Here is a 13,098-nt window from a genome sequence, read left to right on the forward strand (position 1 = left end):
TCATTTCGGTTGGAAAAGACCTTCAAGCTCAAGTCCAACCATTAACCATGCCCCCTAAACCATGCCCTGGAGTACCCTGTCCACTCGCTTTTTGAATACCTCCAGGGATGGTGACTCAACCACTTCCCTGGGCAGCCCATTCCAATGTTTGACAACCCTCTCAGTAAAAAAACTTTTCCTAATATCTAACCTAAATCTCCCTTGCCTCAACTTGAGGCCATTTCCTCTTGTCCTATCTCCAGACACCTGACAGAAGAGACCAGCACCCACCTCACTACAACCCCCTTTCAGGCAGTTGTAGAGAGCGATAAGGTCTCCCCTCCTTGCTTGGGACAGGGTAATGGATCAGAGCACCTCTTGATGTCTTGTTCATCTTTGCATTATGTGATTCTACAACAAGCTTAGTTGCACCCTTCGTAAAGCATTTTGGTTTTTGTGAATGAGGAGTGTTGTACAAAAGCCAGCTGTCGTTATTATTTGTGCTGTTTACTTACTGGTCACATTTCTCGGCGCTGGGGAACGGAAAAAAAAATCAGTCAGCAGATTCACTTTGTTTATATTTAATTTCACTTTCAGTGTTTGGGGAATGTTGATTTGTTCAACACCCCTCCTTCCTCTAAACTGCCTAGTTTTACATAGTCGGTGGAAGCATTGTCTCATTCTTATACGTAGGTGTACATTTCTCTTTTGAAGCATCGTTTAAGGGTTCTGACCGTCAGGGGTTTGCTTCCCGCTGTGCGTGTTCTCCTGTTGCTTTAGGAGAGGTGGTCAGATCCCTCAGCACAGCTAAATGTAGCATCAAGGCTTGTTCACCCTTTGCTAAGCCCAGCACGGTTTCAGCCGTGCCCCTGCTCAGCCGCCCCGCAGCTCAGCGGGCAGTTTGCGAACCTCTGCTGCCCCGTACGGCCCCGCCGGCGCTCGGGCACCACGCAGGGCACGGGCATGGGTGCTCCAGGGCTCCCGACCCCATCCCTGTCTCACGACAGCCGCGGTCTCTCTTCCTGCCCGTGTCCCACACGGCACGTGCGACGGTTCGACCCTCGTCTGGGAGCTCTGCGTCTCCGACGCTGTCAGCGGCCCCGGTGCCGCGCTGTAGCGGTGGAGCTGATGAAGCTCTTCCCGTTCCCATTGCAGGCTGCGACAGATGCACCCCTCACATGTGATCCAACGAATGGTGTCTCGTAAGTTGGCAGAGGAGAAACTCAGGAGGAAGGACAAAACATCTTCCCTGCTGCTAGCTCAGACATCAGCTCTGACTCTTTGCTGGCAATCGGAAGAGTCGGAGCTGGCCTGGCAGTGGCGGCGTTAATAACTGTGGTGTTGAAAGTATTTGCTCTTGATATTGCTGAGGCTTTCTAAAAATGGTCAGAAATATGTGGTACTTCTCAGTTTCTGGTGAAGCGCTCCACATAAAACACAGCGTTCCTGCAGCAGAATAACAGCTTGTGGTTTAAATAAATGTTGTTATTTCTGCTCTGCTGTAGGTGTACATGTATGTTTTGGTTCAGTGACTGCCAGATACTGTAAATGAGTATTGATTTCCTTTTCTATTTTAAGCTTTTCTGCAGAAAAGGCATCCCACATGCCTTTAGCTTTCTTTGCCTGTACCTAAAGTGATTGCAGCCAAGGATTTATCTAACTAAATACTTTTTTATTTTATTGTTACCACTCATCCTTATTTTTGTAGTTGCCCCCCAAGTTGGTCAGTTTTGGAGTTTAAAGCTATTACATCCAGGCCTTTTTGAGAGCAAATCAACAAGACAGTGTTTAAAACTCATGGCAAGTGGTTCCTTATTTACATTAGCGTCGCAGGCCTCGCTGCCACAGGTAAAGCTGTCTTGGTGTTAGAAATGAAAGAACATTTTAGGAAGCAAGTAGCTAAAGTCTTTGGATGGCCAGATTAGCTCAGTGAGGCCAAGAAAAAACGCAGACCTGGATTTGGCAACCATAGGCTGAAGTCTGTATCCATTTGTTAACTTTTAAGTCATCTGTAGGTAAACCATTGCACCTCAGCCGCAGTTCAAATTTACTTTTTGGTTCAAAACGTGAATAAACATCTCAGCCTTTAAAACACATGTTGCGGTGATCACTGTCTTAGCAGGATTCCTGTGTCTCACATTTAAGTGCTCACGTTCAACTTTCTCTCCTACCTCAGGTCTATGGCAAGCGTGGAACAGTAAATTAATTGGAACATGCTCAAAGCCTTGGCAAACACTTTGCCTGTGACATTACTGATTTCCCAGAGGAATAGCTGCTGATATTGATTTTGACAGAGCTTGTAAAGCCTCTTGCTGCAAAGATTCCTCTCATAGCTGGGCAGGGCTGAAGTGCAGCTCTGGGATGTGTCAAGATAGGATTATTCATTGGAAATTGATGTGCTTAATCTCAAAAAGTATGTTAAAATAGACATAAGTGCTTTATGATTAAGAAATCAATCCCTGAGTTTCTGTCTCTAATTTTATGGGATAATTCCACCCTGGCTTTTGGAAAATCACGGAGAAAAAGATTAGCTATTTGGAGACTCGTGTTATCTGTGATATCTGAGCTTTTTATGAGTTTGTCAGTTTGTTAAAGATAACCAATTAAGATCTCTGCCAACACAGAGGATTGGAGACAAAATCGGATCAGAAAGGTAAAAGTGAGGATGGATAATGGACTCAGTGCAGGAAGTAATCAAGAGTTCCACATTATAGGTGGAATTGCCTGGTTACAAACCGTCCTATCATGTCTAAGTATATCAGGGAATTGAAGTTTTATGTTTTGCTTTAAATCATTGCCATACAATTGGGAATTGCACAGCTAGTGCTTTATTAAAAAGTAATAATATCATACTATCTTGAATTCACAGAACAGGTAAAGTGTCATCCCCTTTCTTGCTCTTTACTTATTCACAGCTCTCTTCCAAGCTAGCGAAGATTTGCCCATGTAAGCCCAAAATGCCTGATCAAAGTACTTCAGTTGTGCAGTTTTTATTGCAAGGAATGGCTTGGAAATGCTCTGACCCCCTTGTGCCAGATGTGCGCTTTTCAGCTTCTTCCCTGCACAGGTGCTAGGGTGATGAGCTGAATTCTTCCTTTAATAAGTTTTTCAATATTGCTTGTCAGGAGTTGTCTGTGCCATCCACTCCCTGCAATAACAGCTTGAGACTGGAAGTGATTAGAGCCATGGCTAGAGTCTAAAACGTGCACAATCCCATTTTTAAGAACCATTGATTTTGTGGGGAGACTGACCATGAAGAACCCCCGATGAGCCCGGGTTCAGACCACTAGTGTTGTCAAAAAATAGCTTGTGAAAAAAATGAAGTCAAAAGAAGTCTACAGACTTGTCTTAGAGGACTTTAGGAAACGGTGCTTGACATTTAGACATTGTGTCCTCTGCACCACTTTATGATTTGTCTCTAACTATAAGCACTTCTTGGCTAACACTTGAAAATAACCGAGCAAACAAGCACGTTACTAAGGACTTAAAAGTCACCACGTACTTGTGTGGACCTAACCAGAGAGATGGCTTTACTAAGTAAAGTAATTTACATCGTTTGAAACCTACAGAGGCTCAACTAGAACTCCTGACCTCGATAGAGGGATACTGCTGTCTAATTCCATCTTCTGTGCTATGCAGAAAGGTGAGATGAAATGGTCAAAATGGGGCTAGGTTGCCATGTAGGCAGCATTCTTGCATGGCTTGATCTGCTCCCTTAATCAAGCACACCTTTCTAGGAAGCCTGCTTGGTCTTTTAGGGTTGAGTTGGGTTTGTCAGGCTATGAGCTTACAGCAGCCGTAAGTAGTGACTTGTCACTGGAACAGGTACCAGTGTTCTGAATGTGCCGAGACTGCAAGTGAACTCAGTAAGAAGGAACTGGTTTTGCACTGCTACTTTGAAACAGAGACATACTTTTATATAAAAATACCTTCTTTGTTCAGTGAACAGATTTAGTCCTGAACTAGTGAGTAGTGCTGAGTTTGAGCAATAGTGACTGTGCAGAAGAAAGCTTCTGGCCCTTTAATAGCAGCTTGCTCATGCTTTGAAAGGACAGTCCATCTAATTACGCAAGCCTTTCTTTTTCCAAGGCTTTGGCTCACCAGGCAGTGCCTGCATTTTGATTTCAAGAAGAAACTGCTACACGACTGGCTAAACGGTAATTTTTGTCCCTTTGGAAATCGTTAGAGGTTCAGTGCAAGTCCGTGAAAGAGGAGGGGGAGGTCTGCAAAAACTGGTCTTGCTCTTACTCCCCGTTTGTTGGTTCTCCATTAAGAATCATGGTCCTGCAGCCACTTTCCATCTGTGGTGGCTTTGCTTCCAAGTGAAAATTAATTTTTAATAAAATTAACAAGAAGTATCTTATTTTTCCTGATTTCCAAGGGGATCTATGTCAGAAACTCTTTTGCTTCTTAGAATATTCTTCCTCCGCACCTTAAAGCTAATCTAAAAATTTTGGGTGTGATTTCAGATCAACTTGAATTTTGCAGCTGATGTCTTCTATTTAAATAATGCTTTACACAGTTTTCTTAGAAATACACTGACTGCTTTGTGCATTCATCCTTGTAGTTCCCCTTGGGAGATATGACCTCCATTTTATCTCTCTTGTAGCTCTTGTACTGAGGAAGGGCTGAAGCAGAGCAAAGTACAGAACCGGCATGTCCAATTCCAGCCTTACTCCCAGCCAGGTCCACGGGCAGTTCTGCCCGAGCTCCCTCCAAGTCATCCTCAGCCTTGTGTGTGCGGTGATGCCTACACCTTGCCTCTTTGGAAACAGAAGTCACAATTCTTCTTTCAAGGATTCCTGTGCTCTGTAGAAGGGCAGCAGCAAGAGGAAAGTGCGGCTCCAAACCCTGAGCTGCCCATGTCTCCAGGGAGCTTGTCTGCCTTGCAGATTCAGAGCAGTAGGTCTGGCAGCCAGTTCTGCTGAGGAAAACCCCATCTCTGATATCAAAGTGGAGGAGTGTCTCCCCGAGGCAGTCCGTGTAACTCTAGAATCCCTTCTCCTCAGTTTTATCCAAGAAAGGGGTGGGAAGATCCGGCCCGTGAATTTTAAGCTACACACCACGCATTTCACCTCTGATCTCAGCCTTGTGTCCCCTAAAATATTACTTCAAAGCTTCCTTGAAACAAAATACAGCTGGTCTCAAATGTTAACTTTGCAGAGATTTGTCCAGAGCTATGCAGTTGCAAGGTTCCAATAATTCCTTCCCTCCCAGCCCCATGTGAAGTTTCCTTCATCTCTTTTCCCTATATTAGACCACTCATGAGTTATTCTCGGTGAGGGCTTGCTTTTCGAAGAGCTACAATAAATCAGTGTAAGCTGTTTCTCCACATTGTTTTCTGCTGGCTCTAGCTAGATCCTGTTGAACTGTTTGTTTTGAAATATATCTGTACTACCCAGTTCTGTCTCTGCCCCATTGATTTATGGTGTCTACACTTTCTGGTGTTGTTGAACAGCTTACCCATGTTACTCCTCCTGGAGGCCATGGCAGTTCTCAAATGCTCTCCTAACTCTGTGATGATGAGGGATTGTGATTTTGAGATGTATGATGAAACCAGGCTTGCAGACATGTTGCAAGAGAGTTGCTCATGGAAGAAAGCGCAGATTTTAAGACTGAGCCCTAAGTCTGTATGATGCTAGACAGTAGAATGCTGCTTAAACTAACAGCAGCCCCTTTGGACAGGCTTGAATCAGAACTTCCAAGCCTGAGTAAATGGGGAAAGTAGGTAGGAAGCAAAGTTTGCTGGAGAGGTTTATTTTTTAGTTTAGGATCTCACAGGAATGAAGCTACTGATTGTATTCGACTAGATGAAACCAAATCAAACCAAAAACAAATGTGCAGAATCCTCAATCCCCACGAGCTCTATAAAATCAAGCGGAAATTTTGTAGTATGAGCATAGTGTCCTTTGACATATTCTGTGGTGCTTAAAGGTTTTTCACAGGTTAAACGACTACATTCTTGAGCTACTACTTACCTCAGTCTATCTGGAAGAGGTGAATTCCTCTGGATTTGGAGCTCTGTGAGATACCCATGCTGATGCTACATGGTCTGTGATATTGAGAGGAGGTCGATAGACACTCGACTCCAGGCCATTGCCATTCTGACTTGCTTTTTCTCCTTAGTTGGGAAAAACAGCTATAGAACTGCTAATTTAACATAACGTTGTTCAATGATAGCTGAAAAAGGAGGTGGCTACCCCAATTATGGACCTGCATGGCAAAGCTATGGGCCAGTAAAGCAGAGGCTAAGAATGCATTTCTCAAAAAAACTGAGCAAGAGAGCAAGCAAAGCTCTTGGGTGTAATGCCTCCTTGAAACATGGCTTGGAATTGGGAGCAAAGTTATTCCTCTTGCACCTTCAGAGGGACATAACTCTGCACGTTTCCTAGAGACGGAAGGACAGCATGAAGGGATACACCTGACTCCGCCATAAATATTCCTGTCTAATCGGAGTCACCAGGCTGAACTCTTAGCTAACTGCGTGGGTCACGAGCATGCACAACATGAGAGAAATTGCCATAACTATTTGTAATCCCTGCCCGTGGCCCAGGTTTTGTCAGGGTTGCTTTGAGACACAAATCACCTCAGAAAAAAAAAAAAAAAAGAGCAAAAGCTGACTCAAAAAGCAGATACAGAGACATCCCTCTTCCAAACTTCAGGTCTTACACCCAAAGCAAGAGGCTCAAGAGCCCTTCGGAGAAAAGGTCACCAACTGTGAACAAAACAATTCATTCTTCATAATGTGTTCTTGGAAATGATTAGCTGGAAATTAAAAAAAAAAAAAGGTAATCTTTAACCACATACCAAGGGTAGAAAATTGGAATGACGGTTAAAGCTCAACAATGTTACAAGCTGCTTAATGCATAATCTTATTATGTGAAAGATAACTAATCTTCATAATCAGCGAGGACCACTAACCCAAATAACACAAGAATGCATACCTTTAATTGATTTTCCATTATAATATACTTTGGAAGCAAAATATACATTCATGAAATTACATTTTTAACAAGTTAAAAAGGTCTGTGAGCAACTATCCAGTTGCTTGTCCAAAAATGCCACCAGTGAAATGTTTTTGATAAATAAATGTTAATTGTTCACTGTGGTTCTAAGACTCAGGCTGATGCCAGCTACAAAGAAATTGATAAATCAGCTCAAACAACACAACAAAATGTAATACTTCATTTCAGTAAGCCAGTCATTTTTCTGGCAGCCTAGCTATCTCAGAGCTTTCCTGTCAGTTAGTTTTTAAAAATTACTTTAGGAATTTAGTGTCAAGTATTCAAAACTGCTCAAGTCAGATGTTCTTTGTTAGAGCTGATCTGGTTCTGGTAACAACATACATAATACCAAATGAAAAGCATAGTTGCCTTACATAGAATAACATGGCATTAGCTTAAGTTGCAAGGGCTTGATTCAGGAAATCACTTCCACGTGTGATTAAATCAGTCCTTATTCAGGACAGCATTTATAAATCCTTTTTAACTTTCATATTGTACTTTGTAAGTCCTACTGACTTTCATGAATTGAAGAAAGTTTCCTGAGTTAAAGCAATTACTTAAACATTGTTCTGAGGAGGGATGCTTTTGAATGGGGTGGAAAAGATTGCATTTTTCATATATGTAGTCATAGGAAGCTTGTCTTCAGCTCTTTGGTCTAGTCACAGTGTTTTGGGTTATTTTCTGGCAGTAAAAGAGCACGCACGGGGTCCCACAGAAGTGTCTCTGTCCCCAGAGGACACAAGATGTTAAAATCATACCGTCCCACTCACAACCTTCCTCGTCTAGTTCAGTTTCAACATGATTTTTGTTGAAAATAAAGCAAGAACATGGGTCTTATGCACTGTGTTTCTGGCCTGCCAGATTTCATAGCACAGCAGCTTTCTGATTGTTGTTTCAAGGTATGTTTCTTCTAATGACCAAGCCCTGGTTTAAGAGGCTCTTGCTCATTTGCATAAGCCCGGTGCTGCAATTTATTTTCCCTGCAATTGTTCTCCTGCAATTGATTGTGGAATTGCATCTCTAAACAATTGTCCTGGCATGGCAGAGGGAGCAGAGATGGCAACATGCGCCCAGCAATAAAGAAAGTGAGAACCTCTAAAACTGGTTCCGCTCTCGCACCTAGAACTGAATTGCTGCCCTGCGAAGCTACTCCCCACAGAAGAAGTGAAATTTTAGAGGATGTGAGGTTACAGCGAGAAATACAAAAGGGTTGCAAACAGCTAAAGCTTAGATCAGCTGGTGACCTCTCCGAGAGGCAGGACAATGTGTTCATATGGGTTTGTGCACACCGACTTTGCGTTGCAGGCTGGCCTCTACCACTCCCAACCTCCCTGATTCAGGAAAGGATGTTTGCTCGTGCCGTGTACCAACTGCATGCGTGGCATTGCTGTGTATTGCTTACTTAGCAAGCTGCAACTGCAACACGGAGGGACTGGTACCAGTCATGGGTGACTAGCACAGTGGAGATGTGGGAGCAGGGACTGGTCACTGGTATATACCATCACCTCCGAATGGGAGATAAGTAAACACAGCCAGTAGTTGATTTGAACAGTGATTGTCCTGCCCTCTTGTTGTAGTAAGTAACTGCATCTGTTTGCCAAGCTGTGCAGTACCAGGAGGCAGAAACCTGCAGTGGGGAGGGAGGAGGTGGTGAAGGCTATGGGAGGGGCAGGGGTCTGTGAAAACCGTCTGCTGCTTTTGCAAACAGCAGTCAATAAACTGGTTTCCTTTAATAGCCATAACTGTTGTTGCGCTAGTTAGGTGAGAGCAAGCACGTGGATGCTTACTCATGCTCAGCTCACACCTTGGCTTTGTGTGGAAACACACCTGCTGAATGTGGGGAAATCGTGCTGTCGCGTGATTAGGTGCTTTCTTGAGCAGATGCCAAAACAATGCTATTTCGAGATGTTCAGCAATTACAGTTCCACCAGCCAAAGCCAGCTGAAGCATCCAAAAAACCATCAGGTTTCCTTGCCTGCGGTTAGAGAGACCGGAGTTAGCAAGGGTTCAGGCACAGGTCAGTCTCCACCAGAAAGCTTTGCAGGCTGTGCACAATGTTTCCTACCTGAGATGTGCGAGTTTCCAAGGATTTCACCAGTACAATTGCAAGAGCTGGAGGTGAAGAAATTTCTCCCCAGGATCAATTTGATACATGGCCAATACGCAAACCTTGTTTAAACAAAATTTCCATTGAGGTGGCACGCAGAGGCACTGCTGCAGTCCTGCAAAATCTTAAAGCCTGCAGGATTTCCGTATTAATTTTAAACGACTCTGTTGAAAGCAGTCTCTGATACTCTGTTATTCGAGCCGTTGTGGTAGGAAAGAGCAGGCTGCCATTCGAGAACAGGGGTGTCTGCAAAAATGTTTACATACAGTGAAGAACTGCTGTCAGTCAATCTAATCACTCGTATTTTCATGCCAGCTTGCTAGTGAAAATATGTTGAACCATGTATTTGTTATACTGCCTTCAGGTATTATTTGCCAAATCTAAACTTGTTTTGTAATGGAAAATGGGAGATTAGGTGAGAGAGCCAAATCCTTCAATCGTTGCTCAGATGATACTCATACTAATTTCAATTTTTCAAGCTGTTGTGTTTAATGTACGGCCCCTGTGCTTAGACCCGAAAGCTGGAGCTAAAGAGCTGTGTAGATGTGACCTAGTTTTTAGTCAGTAAAGCCACTCTCACTTTTTATTGATCAACAAAACGAGCTACTTCTGTTTCAATGTAACAATTTGGAAATTTTGCTCCTTGTTTGTGATAGGACAAAACTTTCAAAAGTATCTAAGTCTTCTTGACAGCTACTGCCATTAGGGCTTTTAAGGCAAAAACAGTCTCAGGAATTTTATTCAGTATTTTGCAGACAAATGATAACCCAGGTCTCTTCCCTGTGGCGTCCAAAGGCTCAGTTCTGCAATGCCGGGCGATTGTTGTGCTAAATGAGAGGAAAGGTTGCATGAACACCTGGCCTCTCTGAAGCATTGAGTTTTTTTCTTTTCTCACTGGTTTCACAGAAGATCATGGGTCTGAGCATCTAGCAGGATGTTGTCAGGCAGAGTTGTGGTGCTACATCAGTGTGAATGAAAGCAGAACTAGGGCTATGCTGTCAGGGGGGATGAAATAACAGCAAGAATTTCCTGGCAGAGATCTCTTTGCTAGCTTCCCATTAGGTTTCATTCACTTGATGCATTTCAGTGCATACATTCAAATAATATTTCTCTGAGAAATGAAGGGCTGTATTCAGTCAGCCAAGCTGTACCTTAATCTCTCTGCCTAGTCAGCAGAAAAAAATACAGGTGCTCTAAAGAGTAACCGAGCGCTTAAGTAAGACACTGAGCAAGGAAGCTGTCAAGAGCCAGGTAATAGGAGGTATACAGCAGAGAGACTTAGCCTGGCTGAGTCTGTTGGGTATCAAGGTGATGGGTACACAGAAATTTTCTCTCACATTGCCTTAGTTTCTGCATCGGTGTCCTGTGCACGCAGTGCCACTGCTTGCTGTATGGCAGAGCCCACAGCCTGTGGGTTAACAGCCTGGCTTTGCTTCACCCTGTACCGCCTGCTGCTTTTCTGAATGTTTGGCAGATCTGCTAGCCCCAGACATGGGGACTGTGATGTCTCTTTAGGTGACCCAGAACCAGGGCTGAGGTACCAGACCATTACGTGTAGGTGGAGAAAGAAGCATTTGGATGATGCCTCCAATTTTCAAGGGCATGTATAGAGTAATGACTCGCTCTTCCAGCACTGGTCGCAGTGTCTCTGCTGGGCTGCCTGTGTCTGGGAGAGGTGGGACACGTAAAACCATGATGCCTCTGCTGCAGAAAGTTCATATTCTCTGCTGTGGAATGAGCAGTGTCTCCATTTCTTCAGTATTTGGAGCTATAATAATAGACCCTGCACTCTGAAAATGAGACTGTCTGGCAGGTGCATTGATAACTTGACAAATCTATTGACCAGGGAAGATGACAAAGGAAGTAATGACTGCTCCACACTGATTGTTTTGAAACCTTCAGTGATACTAAAGAATGTTTGTAAGGCACAGCAAGTTAAATATGCTACATGGCCTAACCTCACCCTTGCTAATTAGTATCAGGCAGGTACCAGAGCATCTTTGCATTGCTGCTTTTGTGTTTGCAGTTTGCTCTGTAAAATCCTTCTGGTTTCGATGGATGCTCTTTCAAGCTGTCTAACATGACCAAATACTTTGAAGCAGGTGCTAATCAAAGAGCTAGAGCAGGAGTTTCTACATCACCCAACATCTTCTTTGCAGTGAATACACTGTCTAAAAAGGTATTCAAAACCTCAATCAAAATAAAGTTGAGGAATTCACTAGCTGCAAACTGCTGTTATTATTTTATGTTGTCAGTTCATTTAATATTTCACTGTTAATGTACTGAAAATGTCTAACTTGTAACCTTCAAACTGTTTCGTGGTTGGTGATGTTGCAATGACAGGTGGTACTTTTAAATGAACAAGTTATGTTTATGTTGCTAAAGCTGGATTTTAAATAGTCACCTGTCAAATTCAGCAAAAATTCTGTAGTTTCATTGCTACTTCTGCTATAGTTCTAGTCTAATTCTATACAGACTTTGCCCAGTAAAGACACTGGGAAGGTTCATTCAACTTCAGTGACTCTCACTTGATGCCATTCCAGTAAAAGTAAAGTATCATTGGTAAAACTGGAATCTTTGAAGATAAGTATTTGCGTGTCTTTCAAAAAGAAGTGTCTATTAGACTGGGTTTTTTTATGATCCCTGTCTGTAGTTGTATGGTGGCCATGTAAGAGTCACTTTAATCACCAAAGTGAAGCAACTGTTTTGGGGCAGAAACTGGAATGGTAAAATTATCAGAATTGGGGTCGAAAGATAAAATTCCAAACTCCCACCAAACTTTTGGACTCTGCCTGAGACCTATTCTTTAGCTGAAGTTTCATCTTTAAGAGTGCTCTGTAGCATCAGACAATGTTGCAAGTTATAAAGTTAAGGACGATATTTGTATTTGAAACCACCGAGAGATACCAATCCCAAAATAAATCAATGATGTCAACACTTAGACTGTGGGAGCAGAATAGACACCTCAAGCCCAAGACAGAGTTACCCAGCTCAAGGATTGATGCTGATGCCTATTTGCATCTTCAACTTGCAGCAGACCGTGGTGGCAAAGAAATGGGAAAGAGCAGTGTCTGTCCCATGAGCAGCTGACTTCCATGTGGTCTGTCCTACTACCACCTGGTGAAGACCAGGTTGATGGAAGGTCAGGATGGCAACTGTTTCCCGTCTGTTCAAACACCTCAGCCATTATATACTTGCCTTGTATTTGCTGATGTCTGAAATGCTGTTGCTAAATTGAAAATGCTGTTTTTACTTGCAGCTCTGAAACCTTTGTGGGTTGATTGCGAAGTTAATGATTTATACCTTAATGCTCCATTTAGGGCCCTCGTGTTTATCGCTCATGGCGCTGGGGAACACTGCGGCCGCTATGATGACTTGGCCCAGAGGCTGACAGGACTTAACTTGTTTGTTTTTGCCCATGACCATGGTGAGTAGCCTAAACCAGTATTTAATTTACGGCAGCTCAGGACTTTACTGAAGTAAATGCCATTAAAGCTACTCAGCAGTGAGAGAAGCGTCAATAAAATACTTACACCTCAGCATAAATGAGAAAGGGATCATTTGTTGCTTTGTAAAGATCTACGTATTGAATTTGTAAAAAGCTATCCCTGTTTACCTTGAGTTTTCCTCAGTCTCGTCCTTGACGTTACTGCTGGTGCTATTTTAACCTCTCTGTAAGGGATTATTTCTCTTTCACCTACCTCTTGGGGGGTGAAGAGGTATTGTCCACTGTGAAAGTGGGACTGGGAGCCATTTCTGCTGGATTCATGGTCGATGTCCTAAATGGTCCCAGAGGGGTGGCTGAAATGACAGCATAGCTTTCATATACCAATACAACTAGACAGCTGCACCCTTGGGACGTGGAGAGCTGTGGAGACATCACAGACCTTTCGTTGGACACATCTCCGCAGTCCAGCAGAGATGCCAGAGCTGGCTGTACACACCTTGGTTCTGACAAGAAAGCAGCTTGAGTGCATGCAGGGCTGTGATAACACAGCAACACCACTT

At 43.3% G+C, this 13,098-nt stretch overlaps 1 protein-coding gene across 7 annotated transcripts in view; it reads left to right on the top strand.

The window, feature by feature from the left end:
• MGLL (monoglyceride lipase) overlaps positions 1-13,098 on the top strand; it is a 109,107-nt gene that overhangs the window by 51,350 nt on the left and 44,659 nt on the right. For all 7 annotated transcript variants that reach the window (XM_052775924.1, XM_052775930.1, XM_052775925.1 and 4 more), the window contains one exon: positions 12,411-12,517. In XM_052775924.1, the coding sequence (XP_052631884.1) occupies positions 12,411-12,517 (107 nt within the window). The remainder of the gene's footprint in view (positions 1-12,410; positions 12,518-13,098) is intronic.

The sequence above is a fragment of the Harpia harpyja genome, chromosome Z, assembly GCF_026419915.1.
Source record: "Harpia harpyja isolate bHarHar1 chromosome Z, bHarHar1 primary haplotype, whole genome shotgun sequence".
In the NCBI taxonomy this organism is placed as follows: Eukaryota; Metazoa; Chordata; class Aves; order Accipitriformes; family Accipitridae; genus Harpia; species Harpia harpyja.